This window comes from Hemibagrus wyckioides, linkage group LG16 (assembly GCF_019097595.1).
Source record: "Hemibagrus wyckioides isolate EC202008001 linkage group LG16, SWU_Hwy_1.0, whole genome shotgun sequence".
NCBI lineage: Eukaryota > Metazoa > Chordata > Actinopteri > Siluriformes > Bagridae > Hemibagrus > Hemibagrus wyckioides.
The window spans coordinates 15,578,186-15,601,771 of NC_080725.1; the positions used below are offsets into that span (position 1 = coordinate 15,578,186).

At 41.2% G+C, this 23,586-nt stretch overlaps 2 protein-coding genes across 2 annotated transcripts; one reads left to right on the top strand and one right to left on the bottom strand.

Annotated features, from left to right (window-relative positions):
• Positions 1-3,973: 3,973 nt before the first annotated feature.
• On the top strand, positions 3,974-17,568 carry LOC131367157 (inactive serine/threonine-protein kinase TEX14-like). Its single transcript, XM_058412421.1, has 23 exons — positions 3,974-4,255; positions 5,386-5,500; positions 5,661-5,826; positions 6,277-6,413; positions 6,521-6,602; positions 6,876-7,009; positions 7,258-7,368; positions 7,483-7,606; positions 8,159-8,337; positions 8,730-8,869; positions 9,098-9,343; positions 10,112-10,665; positions 11,615-11,697; positions 11,809-11,882; positions 14,509-14,673; positions 14,857-14,939; positions 15,046-15,144; positions 15,390-15,468; positions 15,635-15,707; positions 15,871-16,028; positions 16,117-16,271; positions 16,362-17,420; positions 17,496-17,568. The coding sequence occupies exons 1-22, from the start codon at positions 4,126-4,128 to the stop codon at positions 16,755-16,757; spliced, it is 3,483 nt and encodes a 1,160-aa protein (XP_058268404.1). The 5' UTR covers positions 3,974-4,125; the 3' UTR covers positions 16,758-17,420; positions 17,496-17,568.
• Positions 17,569-18,245: 677 nt separating this feature from the next.
• Positions 18,246-23,091, bottom strand: ska2 (spindle and kinetochore associated complex subunit 2). Its single transcript, XM_058412221.1, has 7 exons — positions 22,962-23,091; positions 20,500-20,589; positions 19,684-19,860; positions 19,495-19,569; positions 19,187-19,223; positions 18,892-19,030; positions 18,246-18,759 (listed from the first exon to the last, which is right to left on the bottom strand). Exons 1-7 carry the CDS (start codon positions 22,992-22,994, stop codon positions 18,627-18,629), a joined length of 684 nt encoding a protein of 227 aa, XP_058268204.1. The 5' UTR covers positions 22,995-23,091; the 3' UTR covers positions 18,246-18,626.
• Positions 23,092-23,586: the final 495 nt, after the last annotated feature.

A 23,586-nucleotide genomic window follows, 5' to 3' on the forward strand; every position in this document is an offset into this window, starting at 1 on the left:
ACTCCCCTCACCACCCACCCTGTTTCCAGCAAAACCACGCCTCCTGCCATTGGATTGGTTACGAGTTGAGAGAAATGATCTGATTGGGTCGTGACATCTGCGTGCGTCAATCTAGCAAACATTGTGGATCGTCTGTTAAACCGAGTCTGAGGATAACGATTTAAATAAAATATATTATTTCAATTTTTTTTGGTAAATATTATTTAAATATTATGCAGTAATATTATAAATAAAAGATAGTATAAATAAAAGACTCACTTCACAAAAGGAAAGTGTTAACAGAAAAGTGTTATAATAAACTACAGCGAATCATTGCAGAGGAGGCGGGGCTTGTCAATCTTATATGTTGAAAAGGAGCACGAGCTTGTACGTTAATTTCTTCCAGCGCGATTCAAAACGTTTTTTCTCTGATCGATTAGCCAGGTATGTCAAGACATTAAAATAATAACCACATATCTGGATATTTTCCTGTTTAATAATTACATTACCAGTTCGTTAATCTATGATTTAAACAACTAAAAAGACAGAAATACGTTTTGACCGTTATTTGTGACCTAGCAAGTTATGCTAGCGTGAGCTAGGTAGCTAATTATACTGTTGTAGCCAGCGCGCGACACAGCAAATCTCGCGGCAACAAAAATTGATGATAACATGGTTTATTCTGTTTTTATGGTGTGGTGATTAAATGTCAAAGGGTTGTTAAGTTATGCTGTGTTCACACTGCACGATGGATCGGTGACAGGAGGTTTCACACTGCATGACTTCACAATAGGAAGAATCGCCCACAACTCTGTCTGCTCCGCAAACTGCGTTTCACAACCGAACGTACGCAAGAAATAATAAGGAAATAACGCAAGATCACACGTGATGAGTTCTCGCGCGAGACTGGAAACGTTATCCCGCAAAAAGTTCGCGAGCCAAATGGTCAGTGCGGGGAACAAGGAATGTGCGTTCTGCAGAATTGAACAAATTAATAATTTTTCAATTTGCTGCAGCTGGTCAAGCAAATATTTCTGCTTTATTTCTGTTTGATGTAATTGTAAAGCTTACTTATTCTGATATAACTATATTCACAACATTTTTGTCTGATAAAAACCTATAAACTCTATTAAACTACAATATTTTTGCTCCAACCGAAACCATGCTTGCTGATATTGTGGTCTATAACTCCTCCCCGAACTGACCGCTGCCCTGTATCTCGCTCTCTCATTGGCTGTAGGTCATCGCCGAGGTATTGTTTCAGTCAGAGCTGCTTTCACTCTGCACACTGCTTTGAGTTGCTGACAGGTCCGACGACAGGTCATCTCATCAGCGACTGGGTCAGACCGAGTTTTTGGTCATTCACACTGTGTGATTGATCACTCGCGTGCACGCGCTCCGCTTTGCCTTGATTTTGCAAAACTAGTCGGCGTCTGAAAAGTCGTGCAGTGTAAAGTCTTACAGTGTGAAAGGAACTCTGGCTGAAACATACCTTGGCGATGACCTGGAGTGACCATATTTCAGTTTTCAAAAAAGAGGACAGTGGATCCAGGAAGCAGACACCCACTGTGGGTGGAAGGATCGGGATGGGGATGGGGAAAAATGTTTATCATTTAACACCTTTTACATGACACTGTTTTTAAAGTAAAAAATATTAAAAAATCCACTATTTCAGTCCTCCTGATGGTATACTTTCCTGAAGAACGAATCTTTCCCAATAGTCCCTGATTACCAATCAAGTGGGCATAAAAGGCTTTGCAAGACATGTGTTGAAAGTTGTACTGTGTGTTGTACACAGAAGCCCCTTCAGTGACTCAACAGACAAGTGATTTCTTTCCTTTGTCCACTAGCTTTGCATCAGTGAAAAAACTCTCTGCAATCTTCAGTAGCTCCGAATGAAAATCGATGCTTTTGGACCTTTCAAAATATTTTGTCCACTTCTTGTGTGCTTGCAGATCACTGAAATCTCCATCACTGATACACCTTTCTGTGAATTTCTTCAGGTTGGTGACCTGATCAAAGCACTTTGCATCATCAGTTGGCACCCCCTTTTCTCCAAGGTATTTGATACATGCTTCTATGTCATTCCAGTCAGGGTTCTCACTCCGATCCATCCACATGAAACAGGAGTACTCCTCCATGGGTGCCATCCATTTCTCCAGATACTCCAGGCATGAACTGTACAGACCCTGTACTTGAGCACTGAAATGGTCACACCGCTTACCAAGTCCATCTTTGTGCTTTTGTTCTAGTAGTCCCTTGACTTTAAGGGACATAAAGTTATTAGTTTAGTGTTTCAGAAGCATGGTGCAGACCCTTCCACAATCCCTTTCCATCTCCTGAATGTGTGAATTAAACACACACACGAGTGAGTGCATGTGCCAGAGGTAAATTTCACCGAACTCATCTTCAAAAAACTTCTTGATCATGGAGGGTGTTTTTTCCTCTGGCAAAAAGAATGCTTTCAATGCTGGAATCGTCTGTAGCAGCCTCTCAATACCTGGGAATAATGACAGCCATTGTGTCTTGCTGTGAGAAAGGAGACTTCTGTATTCAACATCAACAAATTCACAGTACTCCTTCAGGTTCTCTGTGTGCACAGTGTAGATGTGAAAGTATTGATATATTTTGAAGATGATGTTCTCAATATTGACATCTAGTGTATCTGCCCTGTAATGAACACAGTTGTTCAAAACGTGTGCTGGCCAGCCCACACCGACTAATGACTTGTTCTGCAATGACCTCTTTAAGTTTGCTAAAACATTATTTCCTTCATCACGCCGGATTCCCCCGAACATTTTATAGCAGGTGTGACCTGTAAACGCAATACATTTTGAAAAAAATCCCTTTCTTTTCCAGTGTTTCTTGTATTGATGTATTGCATGATCGTATCAGCTGACTCATTTGGGCTGTTTTTAACTTCGACTAATTTACTTTGCATGCCACCATTCCTCCAGTCAAAATACTGAATAAGCAGAGGGAATATTTTCACAGCACCGTGATTGCTTCCATCAGTAGAAACACCACAATAAGGTATGTCTTCCAGTGCTTTCAGAGCTATGTCGAACGAATGTGGCGCTATCACAGCGTTTAACAAGGCAGATGTGCGGTCCATTGATCTATAGCTATTGTGATGCTTCGTGGTGTGGAATGCAAAAACTCCCTCCGCAGCAGTAACAGCATCATCCGTTTTACCTGGGCTCACAAAATAGTCATTTAATTTACCAGAAGAGCTCTGTCCTTTACCTGCATTTTTGTGTTTTGCGGAGCTTATGTGGGCTTCTAGGTCGCTAGCACCTTTATTTGACACTGACATGTGCAAGGACGTATGGTCACCCTAGATGACCTACAGACAATGAGAGAGCGAGATACAGGTCAGCGGGGAGGAGTTATAGACCACAATATCAGCAAGCATGGTTTCGGTTGGAGCAAAATATTGTAGTTTAATAGATTTTATAGGTTTTTATCAAACAAAAATGTTGTGAATATAGTTATATCAGAATAAATCATCTTTACAATTACATCAAACAGAAATAAAGCAGAAATATTTACTTGACCAGCAGCGTCAGCATCAGCACACTGCAAAATTATTCATTTGTTCAATTCTGCAGAACACACAATCCTTGTTTCCCGCACTAACCGTTTGGCTCACAAACATTTTGCGGGGTTCTATTTCCAGTCTCGCACGAAAACTCTGACATCACGTGTTATCTTGCATTATTTCCTTGTTATTTCTCACATAAGGTTGTGAAACGCAGTTTGCGGAGCAGACAGAGTTGTGGGTGATTCTTCCTATTGTGAAGTCATGCAGCGTGAAACCCCCTGTCACTGATCCATCGTGCAGTGTGAACACAGCAGAGACTGAATTCTACCCCAGATAGTCATGCAGTGTGAAAACAACCGTGATGCGATGACTTTGAAAATTGTGCAGCGTGAACCCAGCATAAGCCATTTTTGCGGTAGACAGTGTGTATTACTGTAAATATTTAAGACTACAGTGTTAAAAGTATATACCGGCAATGTGTACAACTATGAATGTAAATGAATCAACAGCAGTGATCGAGGGGTGTGTAAGTGAGTATGATTGAATAGGAGAATTCAGTGAAGTAGATAGGTGATTGAATATCCTCTCATAGCCGTGTGGAGATGTCGGGTGAAGCCGTTGTGCCCTGTCCTGTACTCTTGGGCTCCGTCAAAACCGGAGGTCTGGCAGCTCAACTGCACCGGTTCACCCGGGAGAATAACCTGCACAAAGCAGAGAAACTCCTCAAGCAAGGTAAAACACAGAGATAGTTTCAGTAGATATACACTATATTGCGAAACGTTTTGGGACGCCCCTCCGAATCATTGAGTTCAGGTGTTGTTTTTCAGGGGTTGGGCATGACCCCTTATTTCCAGTGAAAGAAACTCTTAATGCTTCAGCATACCAAGATATTCTGGAAAATTTCATGCTCCCAACTTTGTGGAAACAGTTTGGGGATGACCCCTTCCTGTTCCAACATGACTGTACACCAGTGCACAAAGCAAGGTCCATAAAGACATGGATGAGTGAGTTTGGTGTGGAGGAACTTGACTGGCCTGCACAGAGTCCTGACCTCAACCTGATGGAACACCTTTGGGATGAATTAGAGCGGAGACTGTGAGCCAGGCCAAAACTGGGACGTCTGCCTTTACATGCACATGAATGTAATATGGAGTTGGGCCACCCTTTGCAGCTATAACAGCTTCAACTCTTCTGGGAAGGCTATCCACAAGATTTAGGAGTGTGTTTATGGGAATTTTTGACCATTCCACTAGAAACGCATTTGTGAGCTCAGGCACTGATGATGGACGAGAAGGTCTGGCTCGCAGTGTCCTCTCTAAAAACATCCCAAAGGTGTTCTATCATGGCACTGGTGTACAGTCATGTTGGAACAGGAAGGAGCCATCTCAAAACTGTTGGGAGCATGAAATTGTCCAGAATGTCTTGATATGCTGAAGCATTAAGAGTTCCTTTCACTGGAACTAAGGGGCCGAGACCAACCCCTGAAAAACAACACCTGAATTCAATGATTTGGAGGGGTGTCCCAAAACTTTTGGCAAGATAGTGTATTTTATATCCATATATGTTTTTATCATTTACAAGTTGTGTGTCATTTTGATTTTTTCTTTTTCTAACAAATCCCCTGATTCTGGCTTAGGGTGTTGGTGTGCTATTGTGTTTATTCTCTAACACTGATTACACCATGAAGTTAGGATCTGAATCTGTTCCATCAGAGCAGGAAATGTGTAATGTCATTCTGATCTTTCAGGATAAACACCCATAAAGCTATTATGACAGTTGGTGTTGGTGTGAGTGCTGCAGTACTGGGGCTGAGATTATATAACTGGTCACTGTGCTGTGGTTTAAATCTTTTCTCTGTTCAGGTGTGGATGTGGACTGTATAAATCATCTGGGCCAGACGAGTCTTTTCTGCACGTGTCTTCTGGGCTTCACCGCCATGGCCGAGCTGCTTCTGCAGTACGGAGCCGATCCCAATCAGTACGCCCACACAGCTTTGTTTTCTTTCAGGAAGTGCTGAGTATATCCCAACATGCATTCTGCTGTTCCTGTTAAACACTGTATGTGGTAGTGAACACCAGAGGTAGTTGAGAGAGTGGAACGTGTTCTACTCAGTGGAGTCATGTTTTCTCCCCTTTAGCCGCTGTGGTGACCGGAGCACTCCAGTCCATGCTGCCGTGTTCTCCTGCAACACTGGGCTGCTCAGCAAGCTGCTGGAGGCAGGAGGAGATCTGAGACTACATGATAAACAGGGAAGGACTCCCAGAGACTGGGCTGAGATTGGAGGCCAGAAGCACAGCGCTAGGGTGAATAACATGACCGCTGCACACTTACTCTCACCAGGGAGATGACTGCAAGTACATTTACACCTAGGATGTGGGTTGGTGCTGCTGCAGGGGAACCTTAATAAACACACACAATGCACAAAACTGCAGACAGATTATATGGATGACCGACATCTGTCAGTTACAGCTGTCAATAATCAGCTGTCAGTTCAGCAAGCTCCGCTTCTGTTTTAATCTAAGCAGTTTGTGTACCTATATTTTGGGGTCGTGAATTTGTAAGAAACATTGGGTGTTTTGCTTGCAGTTTGAGTTTTGCTCTGGAGCTAACGTAGCTAACAAGTATAGTGTATTGCCTTTCACTATAGCATGGTGCACAAAAATCTGCCCACACTGAAGTCAGGTAGGGGGCATGGCCTAAAGTCTGATGCACAGGGATTGATTAGAAGATTAATATTCTCTGTAATGATGTAGATGGTCGGATTCATTAAGAGCTGCATGTCTATCATGCGGAGTCTGTCTGAGTCACAGCTGCCCAGAGACAGACGTGATACGCCAACTCCCAGCAAGACTCTCCTGCACTCTACGTCTCTGCCGGACTTCCTCAGACCGTGAGTCACATGAATACTAACCTTGTGTGTCATCTGTTATTAATATAAAGATTAGTGACTGTAACTAGTACATAGACATTTAGTTATAGGTTTGTGTTGGGTTTTAGGGTCTCTGATGCAGTTTTTAAAAAGAAAGTAAGAGGAAAGTCATTCACATCTGACACGGTCCAGTGCTTCGGCTTTGGGAAGGTCAGTATCGACGGTAACACCATGTTTTCTTAGACTTTCTGTTACAGCCTAAAAATAAAATAAATCTGTCACTGTGGTGTAATGCTGGGCACTGCCACTGTGATTTATTCTTGACCCTAAAAGCTCCTGGTAGCTGATTAATAAATGATGACAGTCAGCTTCTAAAAGTATCCTGATCAGTCTTAGTAAATCCACATCACTATGTTTTCTGATGGAATGTCACTTAAAGAAAAAACAATTTCTCCTTTTCCTGTGTTGTATTTATTTCCACAGCTATGTGTAGAGAAGCCCGGCATGTCTGTGGGTGCTCTGGCCTCCGTGCCGTTTATTTTAGAGTCTGAGTTGTTGCAGGCTGAAGACGAAGTACTGTACTCATTCTCATGTGGATCCTTCACTGAAATAACCAAGTACAACCACTTCCTGTTCATTCATGATTATTTTCCATCATTGGAAGGAGAAGTATTGAGAAGTACAAACGAGAGTAAATAAATAACACACCAGGAATAGCGAAATAAATGATTAATACAACATTTACCATCAAACAGGTTTATAATGAAATGTTTAAAAATGTGTTCAGAGAGAAGGTGCTTGAATGCATGAACATGTATGCTTTAAAAGACACGGTTCCAAAGTCTGACATCTCCCCCTTCCTCAGTTACATCTGGAGAGGAAGTCGTGTTTCAGTGAAGGAGCTGCAGATGACACACCAACAGGCTGAGCAACATGGCTTCCATGACCTGCTAATCACCGAGCTTAGCTTCTGCTGGTGAATACTCACAAAACACCCAAGACGTCTCACACTGCTCCTGCTGCCTAGGAGTAATGACTCACTGACTTTTCTTGGCAATAATGACGTGTGTGTTTGTGTGTGTGTTTGTAGTCGTCTGTTTCACCCCCACCTTCTTCAGCTGATGGCAGTGAGTTTCTCTTATCATCTGCAGCAGCACAAACTGGTGTATGAGAGAGTGCATGTGAGCTCACTGTACACCCTGCTGTACCACCAGGTAACACACTTACTCTGCTCACCCTGCAGTGATTATATTCCTCTAACAGCACGTCATTATTCATCTGTTTATTCGGAGAGTGTGCAGTAAACGTCCCTAAGAATGCACTGTTCCTATAAAAAATGATAATTCATCAGTATTAGAGTGCATTAATATAAACCTCTGTTTAGCAACTACTCACCTGACAGAGCTGCTTTAATAGAGAATTAATCAACACTTGCTGACTGAACACAGCCCAGAACTGAGCAGCGGCTCTGTGGTGTAGTATTGAGTAACTTGGAGAATGTGAATTCGTTTAGTCATTATTGCTAAATATGCAAAATGCAGAAGGTGTTAATGCAGGAGTTGAGGAGTTCCACTGTCACTATGTCTTTCCTGCTAAATGCTAATAGCATTTTTTAGCCTTCACACAAAAATGTTAGCTTAAGTTTTAGTAAAAGGACAGAGACACTCCCACTTAAACACTATGGACATACTGTGTGTGCTGAAATACAGGAGGTCTATTTCTGACACACTGACTCATGTGTGTGTGTGTGTGTGTGTGTGCACCAGCGAGCAAAGTTCCCTGTCCTAAAGGAATATGAGGTTTTGTCACTGATCCTCCAGGTGTGTGAAGCTCTGTTTTACCTGGACAGTCGATCTCTGGTGCTGCGCTCCCTCTCCTCTCACTCTGTCCTCATCGTACACCCGGGTGTTGCTAAGGTCACTGGCCTTGGCTTCATGGTGCCCAGGTGAGAACATGCCTCACTTCATGACATCATTGTCATCATCTGAACGCACTGTTATAAGAGCCAATCAGGTTTAATGTACGGTGTATCGATCAGGCAACATGTGTCAGGTGTTATATTTAATAATATGTTAATACGTAATTATGTTAAACTGCAGTTTGAAGCAGTTTATTATTTAATATATGAAATTTGCAGGTTTTGTGAATTTAACCGTCAGATTACGGAACAGGAATAAACACACAAGTGAAATTTGGGAGGAAGACCAGGCCTTTCTGTAAATCCCTCTGTCTGAGTTCTCAAAACACAATGTAATCACACTCCCTGTTTAGCCAACATCATGCTATGCTCTTCAAGATGTGTGTGTTTAGGGGTTAATGAGTGTTTTGTGACTTCAGTAATAGCAGTCCTTCCTCCATTCTACCCATCCCGATGATGCTGTATAACTGGGCAGCTCCTGAAGTGATCCTCATGAAATCATGCACGGGAAAAGCTGATCTCTACAGCATCTGTGCGCTCATACAGGAGCTTTACACTGGTACACACACACAACTATCAAACTCCTGATCTTTTTACTAAATATTCAAGTGATGTTTCAAAGTATTTGCACTACTTCGTGTCCATGTGCAGTAATCTTGCAGGATACGTCTAACACACTTGTGTACAGTTACACACACATTACTAAACACATACATCACATCAAAAGAGATCATGGAAAACAATTACAGGAGCATCAGAGGTAATGTTCCTTATGGTATGTGTGTAGATGCTGTTCCATGGGGTTCTATGAATCCACGCTGTATAAAGCAGGCCATAGACACCGGTGAAGCTCTGTCTGCAGATCCGTCCGTGCCACAGCCATATTATGACCTGCTGGTGAATTCATTGAATCCCAGGGCCGAGGAGAGAACGTGCAGCCTCCAGGACCTCCGATATACACTGCGTTCTGAATTAAGGGTGATTTCATCACAGATGAAAAATACACACATCATGCACCATACACTCTTGCAGTGTTTTTCACTCAGTTCAGTTAGATATAATTCACGTCAACGGGTGAACATTACTAAGAGAAATGCCGTTTCAGCTCGTCTCATGTGATCAAAATGTGCTACATGTAGATGTAGAAATGAGAAAAATAACTGTTAAGAGTGTTAATTATAAGCATACAGGTTGTACAATACACAGTCTGAAGCAATGATTCACATGAAAGAGACAAGAATTCTTTAGGTGAGTGGTGGTGAGGTGTAGCTGCGTGTTGCTATGATGATGACAGGAGCTGAGAGAGAGAGAGAAGAGGAGTGAAGTGCGAGCCCTACTGGACAGATCAAACGCACACAGATGGAGCACAGAGATCAGGCATCACAAAGACAGTAGGTGTCCAGGTGAGATGAGGATGAGGATGTTTCAGCAGCACAGAGCTTGCTAGGTGCAGTAGAATCTTCTGAAAACTGTCACAGCAGTTGACAACATGTGTGTTATCAGGAAAAGACTTTACACCAAACATAGTTGATAAGCTGAAACATTTTTGTAGACATGTACATGAAAACACAGTTTGATGTCACACCACACCTGACTCAGGTAGGGAGTGTGGCCTAAAGTCTGAAGCTCGAGGTGTTTGGCTGAACGATTTAGATGATCATAAAGTTCTGACTTTTAAATCAGTTTATTCACAAATAGACAAAATATGTCTTTTATGTCAGCTGTGTGATGATTTAGACATGCTGTTTTTGAGGTTTTCAGCTTCCATCAGATATCATTCCTTTTCTTTGCCCCCCCCCAGATGAGCACAAGGGCGCGGAGCAGGACATTTGGAACCAGGAGCTAGACTGCTTTCAGGAGACACCTACAAAACAGAAAAGCACCCTTGGAAATTTCCAAAAGGATGTGAGAGAGGGATGCTTGTCCACTGATAGGCTCCTCCAGGACATTTCTTTAAGGAACATTCTTCCTCTGGATGAGCGGCGTCTGTCACCTTGCCCTCCTTCTGTAGAGGAGTTGGACATGGAAGGAGAGAAAGAGAAAGAAGAGCGATATATGGCAACCCAATCAATGATCTCCAACCACATTTGCAACACCGCCCGGAACCTGAAAGAGTCTCGGGTGCTGCTGCAGCAGGTGGAGAGCAGCTTAGAACTTACTGAATCTAGGATGATGGGAAACACATGTTCCAGCTCCCCGGAGTTTGACGAGACAGATGGGCAGAGAGAGAATAAGGTGGTGGTGCTGAAAGCAGTGGGACCTCCATCCAAGTACAGACCTTCATCAAAGTACTTTCAGGAGATGGAAGACACAGAGTTCTGCTCTGCTGGAGAGGAGAGCTTCAAAAGTTCTGAGGTATTAAACTGAATAATAATAGTAATTAACTAAATTATCTGTACTCATGATGAGGGGTGTGGTCTAATATTCTAATGAGCACATTAAAGGAGAATTCCACTTTAAGAACAACAATTTACAAATAATTTACTCACCCCCTTGTCATCCAAAATGTTCCTGTCATTCTTTCTTCAGTCATAAAGAAATTATGTTTTTTGAGGAAAACATTTCAGGATTTTTCTCCATATAGTGGACGGTACCCGCAAGTTTGACCTTCCAAAATGCAGTTTAAATGCAGCCTCAGAGGGCCGAGGAAGAAGGCTCTTATCTAGCGAAATGATCGGTCATTTTCTTATAAAAATAAAAATGTTATACTTTTTAACCCCAAAAGCTCATCTAGCACTAGCCCTGGGATGCACATCCGTGACACTGCGTACTACATAATCACGTCGAAAGGTCACACGTGACGTAGGCGGCACTACAGACTCAGAGAACGTGCAAAGACCAAGGAAGTGCAAATAAATCAGACACTCAACTAACAAAAAGGTAGAAGGAGAATGTCTAGGTGTGTTGATATCCAGGTGCAGAGCGAGCAACCACAGCTTCAATCACTCAATGCCGTTCAGTTGCAGTGCTATCAGCTTATCTCTGGTGTAAACAAAAGAGCCGGTGCCGTGTTGCTGTGCGCTGGTCACTCGGAGAGTTGAAAACAGAAGGCCAGAGGCGGAAATAACGACAAAAACTCTCTCAAATCACATGATTAGAGAGGAAAGAGTTTCTTACTAGTTACCAAAAAGTTTTAAAAAAAATGGATGAAGAAATAATAGGTAAATTAAAAGAGAGCAACTGAAACAGGCTGCTGCACGCTTGGACACACGCACAAGAAGATTAAAATGATTTCCACATATAAAGACATATAACTTCGTGTCAAGTGAGTAGAATGATCCAAGAACATGTTTACCTCCAACAGGCCAAAAAGAACAGCTCTGATAGAGAAGCAAGTCTGAGAGGAGGTCAGGAACAGGGAGTCACTTCTGCTGAAGAGTTTGAAAGGTACACACACACACACACACACACAAGCAAAGTACAGCATAGGATTTGCTCTAAACTACTAAAGATATATGTGTGTAATTATAAAATATATAAACTGAGTTATAATTTCAGGTCGTCTCAGTCATCAGAGATGTGTACATCACAGGAGCTGACACGGGACCGCTGTGCTGAGTACAAATGGAGCAGTAAGTAGAATAATTAATCAGATCACCTAGAAAATACCTTCTTTTTTTTTACCGATACCGTATCATTATCTGCTTTGGTTATCTGCGTTCCACTTCCATCTATTTTTGTTTTTTTACTTTCTTTCTTGTTTTTTTTTCTAATTAATCTGCTTCTGCAGCTGAATGTATTTTGTTCATTGCTGGTATAGCAACGTTAGTAAAAATCTCCTTACCCACCTCTTTATTTAACAATTTTTATTTTAGCATTAAAATATATTTAGACTTCCGCTTCCACCCGCATGGAGTGAGCATCACAAAAGGGAGCTCCTCGAATAAATAATCATTTATCTCTAAGTAGACCAATCAACCAAGTAAAGCCTCTACATTTCTTTCAAAGAGTTATAGCAACGAACTTTTTGATATAAAACCGCAAAAAAGGTACACCGACAATTTAGCATAAGCAGAAAGTGGTAAAAGCAAAATTGATGAACATGATGGCGATTCTCCTATTTCACTGAGTGCACTCAGGGTGGAATTACATACGCATCAAGAGGCAGTGATTAAAGACATTAAATCGAAAATTGAAAACGTCCATCTGGAGACGCAAAAGAATCGAGAGGAGATGAAAGACCTGCGTGCACTGCGAGGGGAAATCTTCCCGGAGCTGGCCGCTTTAAACAAGGCACAGGCCGAATCGACGAATGAGTGCACAGAGATAGGGAGTGACACGATGGACAGAGTGGCAGTACTAGAACAGTCTCATGAGCACATGGCTGAAGAACACAAGAAAATGCAGGAGAAATGGATTTGGAGAATCGTAGCCGGAGACAGAAACCAGGGGAAAGGCCCCGGGCATTAATTGCTCATTTTCACTACTATTCGAACAAGTTATCTAGAAATGAAGGCCGTCTCTACTACAAAGGATCCCCTGTGCATATCTTCCCAGATGTGAGTCCAGAGGTTGGGAAACTTCGTGCCGCGTTCAATCCAAGTGAAAATCAAACTGCAAGCCGCCGGGATAAATTACAGTTCTCTCTCTCCTTTCCTCCTTTCCCCCTCCACTTTAAAGGCTGCTTCTCACAATATTTCTCAAAACTCTGATCATGAGCAGATGTCACTTTTTTTTTTTTTTTTTTTACAAGAAACGCATTTAAGAAACCAAGACCAGAGCTGATAAAGGGGACGATGGGTGGGTCAAATCTTTAACTTCAAGTCTAGAGGTACAGCAATCCTCATAAATAAGGGTATACAATTTACTGCACCAAAAGTTATTTCTGACTCCAAGGGACATTGTTATAGTAGAGGGGAGACTCTATAACACACCAACATTATTTATTAATATATATGCCCCCAATATATGTTTTGTTTTAAACATCTTACCTAATCTAGACCCTCACCAAATTATAATGGGGGGTGACTTTAATTTCTTAGACAGATCTTCAAACAGAATGACACCCCTACCCAAATCCGCCAAATTGCTACAAATGTTTATGAAAACCTTTAAAATAACAGATCCATGGAGATTCACATTTCCAAACCAACGAAAATATTCCTTTTTTTCACAGTGGCAAACATGCTCTGTTTTAAGCCCATTAACCGCTGATCATTTGTTTCTCCTATCCAAAATGGACTCAGTATTTCAGATCTGTTCCAATAAAGGGATACACTCCTTTCAAAATCTGTTTATTAACAAGTGTTTTCCAACATTTCAACAATTACAGCAGATATCCGATCTACCTAGTACACATGTTTAAAAAAATATTTACAAGCTCGCAGTTTTGCTCAAGAGAAAGAGCCGCCAACTTCTCAAATGGAGACATTGTTTTTACAGGATCCATTTATCAAAGGAGGAATTATCTCAATCATTTATAACAAATTATCACAGCTAGAATGTGATGTTTCATTACAGCATCTAAAAATGGCATGGGAAGATGACCTTGGAGTATATATTGAAACACTGGCGATGGAATAAAGCACTAGAACAAGTTCATTCTTCTTCCTTGTGTATTAGACAGTTCAAGATTTTACATCTACTTCACCTGTCTAAACTAAAGATGTTTTGCTCTGTGGACCCACTATGTGATGGGTGCGGTCAAACTCCAGCATCATCAGCACCATCACTAGGACATATGTTTTGGAGTTGTCCTAATATTAGTAATTATTGGATTTCTGTTTTTCAGTTATTGTCAGAGGTGTTGGGGAAACAGTTGAACCCAGACCCAATTTTGGCTATTTTTTGGTATATATTGGTGATAATATGAAGCTATCTAAAAATCAGTGTACAGATTTGTTACACTCTTAGCACATAGATTGATTTTGCTCAACCGGAAACAGAAAGATCAGTTTATTAATTATTTCGATGAGAAAGCAATAATTGAACCCTAATGCAAAAAATCCCACCTCCCTTTTTTAAAAAATTTATTTATTTCATTTTAATTTTCCTTCCTTCCTCCCTCCCTCCCTCCCTCCCTCCCTTCCTTCCATAATTCGTTTTTAAAAATTCATTTGTATACTTATGTAAAAAGTTCTAACGGAATCTTTTGTGCCAGTGTAGAAAACTTCATAAAGAGAATGTTAAAAATATATATTTAGTTAAATGTACTCAGTGTTGTTTTAATTCACATTGTTACTCATCTTAACTGATCAGGTGAGGTGAATGCAGCAGTGGCCCGGGTTATGCAGGGTTTCTTGAGCACTGCAGCAGGGGTGCTGGTGAGGAGCAGTGACAGTGAGGAAGTACAGGAGGAGCAGCAGCCCCTGATGGATGTGCAGGAAGATAAACACCTGGAGCAGCTGTTCCAGGGCTTCGCAGGTAGAGCAGCAGCTCACTCTCAATCAATTTAGATAGCTCAGTTTAGATAGAGAGACAGACAGAAAGATACAGCGTGAGGACAGACAGACAGGTAAAGTAATATAATCTCAGGTTGCACACTAGACACATTGTGATGCTCAGATATCTTGTTTATTGGATTTCTCCTCTTTGTGGTTGTTCCAGCAGGTATGCACAGCGAGAGTGAAGAGAGCCGAGACTTCCACACCATCAATCACACCTTCACTCTGCCCACTGCTGTTTTTGAGGTAAAATGTCACCATTTGTCATCCTCAAAGCATTCATTTAAAATGATATAACATGTAGGAAACTCATTACTGATTAGAGCATTTGTATTGTTGTGTGTGTTATCAGAAAGACGACTTAGACTACGCTTCTTCACCTGTAGAACCTTCCACTATCTTCTACACTCCAAAACACAATCCAGAAAACACTAAAGAGGAGCTATCACAGGTACACCTAACTACACACAGTCCTGTACTCACACACATACACAATAAATTTAAATAAGTTTTTATTTTTATTTTACAACGCTGAGCAAAATTCAAAGTAAATTTAATAGACAAAATAAGATGTTTATAATAATTAAGTACATCCTTGCTTGTGTGTGTAGCCTTGCTTGTATGTAAATGCTTATTTTTATTTCGTAATATTCATTTAAATATTATCATCATCATTAAGAGTGTGTTTTCTGTTAGACATCGAGTTCAGAGGATGATCCAGACGTGACACTGGAGGTGTGTCGCCCCAACGTGACTATAGAGAACACATTCAGAGGTACGAGGTGCTGATTTAATGGCTCTGTATCTCTGTGTTTAGTTGGCCTAAGTGGTAAACAGTGATTAGGGTGTTAGTTGAACACAGTGTACATCAGTGTGTCTGTAATATTCAGGTTCCTGTGTTTTATATTCTTGTAATTGTTGATAATGTGTGTTTTGCTCAGAGTGCGGCCCTTCACCAGTGAAGCCCCAAAACACTGAAGAAGAATCAGTATCACCATCTGTACACACCACCAGGTAAAGGGTAATAAACAGTTGTACACACATTGCCCTGTTTCACCTTTAACACACACGTTCTTACGGACCACGGTTAGTGATGTCATTAGCTTCAGGGTCTCCAAGGAAACCACACTAGTACCTTGTATTGCTTATGTAAATAGTACCTTTGTGTGTGTGTAAGGAACAGTCACATGGCAGATATGGCCGAGCTCTCCAGCATCACCTGTTCACCTGCACAGCTCCAGGAGTGTGTAGGGCAAAATGAAGCTCTGCCCAGCCCACACAACACACATTTGCCAGCATGCAACAGCACCCCACGCAGCCCACATACATTCACAGGTATACCTACATCTGAATATGTAATTTATGTTTATATACAAGCTGTGTAATGAACCATATGTTGTGTGTGTTTATGTTTGTGTCCCAGTTCGAGGCCTTAGAGCCCCCCACAGGGAGGTGTGCGTATTTCCCCCAGTCGTCCTTCACCTGCAGTCTGTGACAGAGCCGTCTCCGTGGGGAAGTGCGAAGTCTCCGTCCCACATTGAGATGTACAACATGACCAGACTGGAGCACGGTGACCAGGTCAGCACACTCCACCCAAATAAAGACGAACTACTCTGATCTTTACATGAACCTTTATCAGATATTTATCTTTATTATCTTTGTGTTCAGATACGTTGGTCAGAGATTGGCATCCTCAGCACTCCCACAGAGAGAGGGGATTTATACTTACCCAGCTGTGGCAACTCGGAGTTCACTAGAGCCAGCTCGGGGGTCAGAAACAGTGAGGAGAACAAGAGCCAGGAGGAGGGTGGAGGGCCAGCAGGCAAGACAGCCTTCAAACATACAATCAGCATGTCTTTATTTACAGCACTCTCATATACACACACACACACACACTGTTACACTGTAGTGGTGAGACTGAGAGTAATTCACATTATCATTACAGTTCCTCTTCCTGTAAACAGTGGTTCCCTCACCAGCTTCCCTTTATTCTCTCTTCAAATTAATATGATACAAGCTTGTCCTGTTACTGAGAAATTGCAAAGTAAAACACTCCTATCCTGAAGATGTCTGAAAACATAAATGGAAAACATAAAATGAAACAATAAAAGCTCTGATCTGCATCAGGTCCTTCGTAAAGACTGAGAGAGCACTGTGTGAGGAAGAGGAGGAGCAAGAGGAAGTGATGAAGGACACTTCATGTGCTTAGTATAGTTCAGATGATCCTTCTGCCACTGGTCCTCATCACAGCAAGAGACCAAGGGTAAAATACGGGGTTATATAACACTAACGCCACCTGCTGTTCAAACCCTAACTGGTTACATCACATTCTCTTAAATCCTTACATACTGTCCGGGTCAAATTGACATTTGACAGCAGTAAAAATACCCTAAATGTCATTCTTCTAGTCTTAAATAGCATTCAGCATAGGACTGATCATATATGGTGAACACAAAGAAGTCATACAGGGGTGAGAGGGTGCCTTTTACACAGACTCAGGTTCTGCACCTGAAAGCATAAGGACCTGCATTGCAACAAAATAATTATAATATAGTCAAATTAGAATCATTTTATTTTGACCTAACAGATCGAAACAGAGATGAAAAGATGGACTCAAGAGATAAATCTGAATCTGTGTGTGTGTTGAAAAGTTGCAGAGTTAGAGTGTGACACAGAAAATAGCAGATCTTCCAGTGATGCTGACACATCTGCAGAGGAGAATAAAAGGTAAATATTAGTAACCTCACTCTTGTGTTACCGGTGAGCGTTGGATTATTGTGTAACAGTCGCATAACCTCACAGAGCACACTCCTCCCTGGACGAAGTTCTGCAGGGCTTAATGGAGAACCCTGATGGGAGCACCACAGAGATGCAGTAATGATGTTCTGGTCCTCTTCACCTCCATCACAGTCTGTCTGATATATCCTGTGTGTGTGGAGTCTGATTTCCTGTAGAAGTCCACCAGCTGGTCCAGCAGAGACACCAGGAAAGGAGCAGCAACAAGAGGACACACACACACACAGGGCATAGAGGTGCTCTGCCATTTAATTTTAACATCACCATCTCTGTTCTCTCAGACTTAATCACATGAACACATGTCATGATATCAGGATCACCCACACATCTGGAGCAGGTAACTGAGTGTGAGGAAGGGGATTTTAAGGCAGCACATCATGACATCTTAGGACCAACCTCACAGGTACACCACAGTATACACACCACATTGTGTAAACATTTACACAATACACACCTTTACAATGTGGGCGTGTCATGAGCACATCAGTAATGTTTTGTTTCAGTTCTCAGTTTTAGCACTGATGAAATTAAATGATTTGTTCTTTAATCTTAATTATCATAATTCATGTACATCACAGTACTTTCATTAATAGTTTTCATTTTTGAGATTCAGAAGCATACTCCTCTGTTTGTGCGTTTGTATGTGTAATAAATGTTTATTTGCTGTTCATTGAGACTTTAATTAAACACGTTTTACACACACAGAAATATTACATATACACACACAAAGGTTCAGTAACACATAAAATGAATATGTTCATGCTATTTGTGTATAAAAATAGTGCAACTTTCAGCTTTACCATATTCTGACCCAGGACAAATAGTGATGGTGAACAGAATTATGGGCTTGCTTGCTCTGTCTCTCAGTATGCTCCTGTTAGAAATCCTGTGCATCTGAAATGTTATAAGCGATGTGTTATATCCGAAAAGTTACAACACAGCTAATATGAACGTCACATTTAGGTTGAGTAAAACCGAGAGTATGAAGTGAGAAATATCATTTAGAAGAGAGCGCTGAGTCTAAAACTGCGTGTATTCAACACTGCTGTCTACATGCTCAAGTGTTGGACAGGTATAGGAGACAAAACTCATTTATTTCGGAGTGTGGAGCATCTGTTCAGTCTGTTGATTTTATTCTCAGTGTGCGGAGGAGAGAGAAACAGAGCCTTTCTTATCCAGCTTGATGAGCCCAAGGTGCTGCAGAGTTTTGATTGCAGCCTCGCTCACTCTCATGTTAGATTTCCTCATCTTCTGCAAGCTCAGAGGTGCTCTGGGGGGGTGGCGGCATATAGAAAACAATAATATAACAAGTTCTGATAAGACAATGGACATTACATTAACAATTCTCTGAATGGTAGAGTTATTACTTTTTCCAAAAGTGTGTATTAGTGTGTGTACACACCTGTTCTTCTCTGAGGAGAAGTGTTCAGTCAGTTGTGTGTACAGGGCGTTGAGGTCACAGAGTTTGAGGTTTCCTCGTACGCTCAGTGGAACAGCTTCGAACTCCACGTCTTTTACGTCGTCTCTGCACTTTTCCTGTGCTGACAATCATGAACATGTCCACGTTGAATTTTCACAAGGTGTGAATGGGAACTAACAGCGATTTGGAGTTCAGCACTTTACATTATGCCTTCTTTGTTGATTGTTGTACATTATTACATTCCTAACCACAGTAATGATTAAATCCCCACACTTACAGTTAGACTCCTGCAGTGTGTGTGCTTCAGACGGCACCTAAAGGGGGGAAAACAGATTCATTCACAATAAAATTACATGAAGCCATCAGTTTAGTAATCTTACATAGAAAATTGGGTAGCAATGTTTTTAATCTTTTCTTAAGGTCAAGAACTACAAAATAGAACTGACGGAGATCATACTGACTATATATAAGACATACATTGTGCAATCTACAACCTGTCTCTCTCTCTCTCTCTCTCTCTCTCTATCTATCTATCACGCCACTAGAAGTCCTCACAGAGACTGCGTGCATGTGAGTGTGTCAAACCTGTATAGACAGAGCTGTGACTGAGGAACAGAGGGAATCTCTTGCTTCCTGTTCTTCCTGTGTAAGTGGAGGAACCTGTGACAGAAACATTACAGTCATCTTTGGGAGAAACTCAGGTTCTGCTGCTGCTTTAAATGACGCATCACATGGGTTACACTGGTGAATAGTTTAGTGTTGTGTTAGAGTTACCTGCGTGTCTGTTGTGTTCTGCAGCTCCTCCACCAGCTTCACCGTGGTGTTCAGATGAGATCTGATCGAATCCATTGAGCGTTTCTGCTCGGCAGCGATCTCCTCCATCTGTGTACACAGAGCGGCGTGACGGGTCTTAATGGCTGCCAGACTCTCCAGCAGCTGAACAGGATTCCCCTAACATACACACACACACACACACATACCAAAGAGCATATCGGTTACCTATGGAAGTCCACAAAGGACTGGAGTTATTTATATTTTCTTTGGCGTTATACTGACATCACAAAGAGTGCAGCTTATTTTTTTCATGATGTTGAACCGTAATTAAGCGTAACTGCTGTACATCCTGCATGAGTGCATCTGTGTGCATTTGAATAAACAAATGACACAAGAGGAAACAGCTGTATGCATGTCAGCATCAGATCATATCCAATCTAGTATCCGTCATTCGAGAAGGTGAGTCAGAAATCTGCTGCTTCAGCAACACGTACACGACAGAGATCCTGAACAAGGGGTCAGTTTTGCTGCCACATGAGGGACCAGGATGGTCTGCATGATGTATCAGACAGCATGAGGAAAAATAAGCTCCAGGCTAACACAGAAAATGAAATAAATCTTCCTGGACTTCACCTTTTTCAAACAGCACCAGCTCTAATTTAAACTAAAATATTCTTACATTAAATTCATTACAGTGTCCGTCATACTATATTTCTATATTATTTTTTTTTATACTATATAGAAATATTTTTTTGATTAGTTCTGGATCATAAAGTTACTGAAAACATGAGCAAACATTTTTAAAGCGTGTCAGACCTCAGCGGTGCCGTTCTCCCGAGCACTCGTCATGAAATCGAACTTCAGACGCTTCTCCACATACTCGATGTCCGCCTCGGCCTTCTGGAACTAAATATACCAACAACAATTATTCAGAAAATAAATCAGAAACTAATTCCTTTGTTAGAAGACTAATAGTATAGTATAGTGTTTGTTTTTTAAAATAATCAAACAAACAAATGATAATAATAACAGCTAGAACTAATAAATAAATAAAACCTTATTTTAAAAATGAAGAGAGAGTTCAAGAGCAAATATTTAAGAAAATTAAAAAAGGTAATAACAGATTATAAGACAATATTAGATTAATAAATAAACAATAGTAAATCATTTAGAATTTCTCAAATGGCTAAAATATAATCAATAATATATACTAAATATTCCTAAAGTACTATATAATATAGATAGATAGATAACCTACAATTATACTTTGGTACAGTAATCTCCATGGAATATAAAAAACTAGTATAAATCAATAATAATAATAATAATAATAATAATGTGGCACAATAAGTCTATGAATACGTCAATCAAGATAAACTAAACCTGCACAGATTCTTAAAACTAAAATAAAACTAATTAAAAAGCAGCATCTTTCATAAAATAAATAAATAAATACATAACTCTGGCGTCAGCATTTGAGTGGAGTTTAACCCAAACCCTGAAACCCTATAAGCAATATTGCACTACTCTGAACACAGCGCACAGCAGAGACAATACTGATAGGGTCTCAGGAATCAGGAAAGGACACACACACACACAGATGATCTCCAGCTGCCCACAGATGCTTTGACAATACTATTGCACTGCTCGCTGTGAGGTACAGTAGTGCAATGATGTCAGAGCTCCTGTACACAGCACCGGCATGGAGTGAGAAAGAGATCTCGGAGAGAAAAACCCGGCCAATGCCCTTTTAACATTGCACTGCTCTCAGAACCACGGCACCAGTAGTACAACATAAAAGGGGCACTGGACAGATGGACGGACGGACGGACGGACAGTGTTTCTCCTTCTGCAGGATGGACGTTAAGAGTCAGATTGCTAAGCAAAAGCAAAAAAAAGGCACAGCACACACGACAAACCTGTCTCGATAGCACTTGAACACTAAAGTGACAGAATAATCCTCCTAGAACCTTCAGAGAATCCTCACAGAGCCTTCATACAGACCATTCACTCACTTAACTCCTCAGGAATCAGGTGTTGTAGATTTCAGAAACATCCAGAAGGCCCTGACACGCATCTTTATTTGTTTATTTATTGACTCTCTTTCCTTCATGTCTTTCTCCCGCCTGTTGCTAACACACACTCCTGATCCTGTGCTGTCATTTGGCCAGAAAAGACAGTGTTTAACTCTCTCCTCATTCTCCTTCACTGCATGACTGATATCGAATCTCTTGGTGCATTCCTAACCCTGAGCTCACCGCTGATTTGTTTACGTATACACAGTTAGTGTTGCGATACACTCCTGGATAAATGGACAAGATCCAGCAAAGTGGAACTGAATCCATTATTTTCTCCCTCCTCATGGTTTAACAAGCAGGGTTTATGGATATTCTCTTCTTAATAACTGTACAGTTACAGTGTGGAGATGTTGCACACAGTATGCTCAGCGTTTCTGTACACACATGTGGCTGGAAATCCTGGGAACAGAACTTACACCAGTCTGTGCATTAAAGCTGGGGCTCCTGCATTATCACCCCCTTTACAGCGCCTCTGTGTGTGTGTGTGTGTCCTTTCCTCTACAGCGTGTTATCTCACACCGTTAACAGTATTTCACTGTTACATAAAAGGAATTGTGTTCATTTTAAACTTACTTTAACGCAAACTGCACCTTTACGCTACACATACCCATGCTGATGTGTGTGTGTGTGTGTATGCTTTCACGTACACTGTAATCAAATAAAGTTGCATTTTATTTACTGAAACTCTGAGACCTCAAAGGTCATAGACGTGCAGCGTGCGCGCGGACCCTCGTAAGCGCGTGAGCGCGCATTCCCGGGCACGCGGGCACGGCCTCCTCGCGAGCGCGCATCATATATTCTCCTACTCGTCGTAAGGCGCGTAACAGCAAAATGAGCACTTTTATCTTCCGTGAGCCACAGTTTTTCACCTTTTACACACTGTAACACCATTGGCGGAACGATGTACTCAGATTAGAGTCTTAGTAAATGTGTTACTTAGAAAAAATAAGCTAAGCATATGTGTTTTGGGTGAATTTTAACGCCTCAGAGAGAGCGAGCGAGCGAGCGAGCGCGCGCGCGCGGTTAGCCAGCGTCAAGCTGAGGCGATGGACAGAATTTAGTGTCGGAACGTATGTGTAGGTAAATACGTTAAACATGAAAGACGTTTAATGATAAACGTACGTTGGCGGTTTATATCGGGATGTCTCATTTAACAGTCTGGCTGAAAGATTAAATAAGAATAAAAAAAACAGAGCTTACCATTGCCTCCAGCTTATCAACTGCTGTCTCCATGTTGAATAGTTTACATTCCTGAAGCAGCCCCGGAAATACGGCGCGAGCAGCTAGTATAACGCGTTTTCCTATTGGCTGCGCCGCCGCGGATAGTGACAACTGATTGGTCCGTGAGGAGACGCCGCAGCGAGAGAAAGGCGGAGTTTCATAAAATGGCATTCTAACTATAGAGCGAATACCAAATCAGCCTGACTCTCTATATTAGTGCACCTCATAGCGTGTAAACTAAAGGCGTTTCTGCGCCCTATATAGTGCACTAGATGTGAAATAGAACGTTAATTGGGATTCGTTCACCGGTTGGCTAGAAGTCATACAGCTATTGGATAATACATTTCAAAAGTGTGGCAAAAAATATATACGTATAGGCATATGCAATATATGTATGTATATATATATATATATATATATATATATATATATATATATATATATATATATGGAAGAATATATATATTTCGTTTTTTAATGAGTACATTTCTTGGAATATACAAACTGTATGAATTACATTACTGCAAGGCAGTGTCATTACAAATATTTTAAATAAATAAATAAAAACGAAATTTTGTCAAACACCTTAAGAGTGCGCGAGATT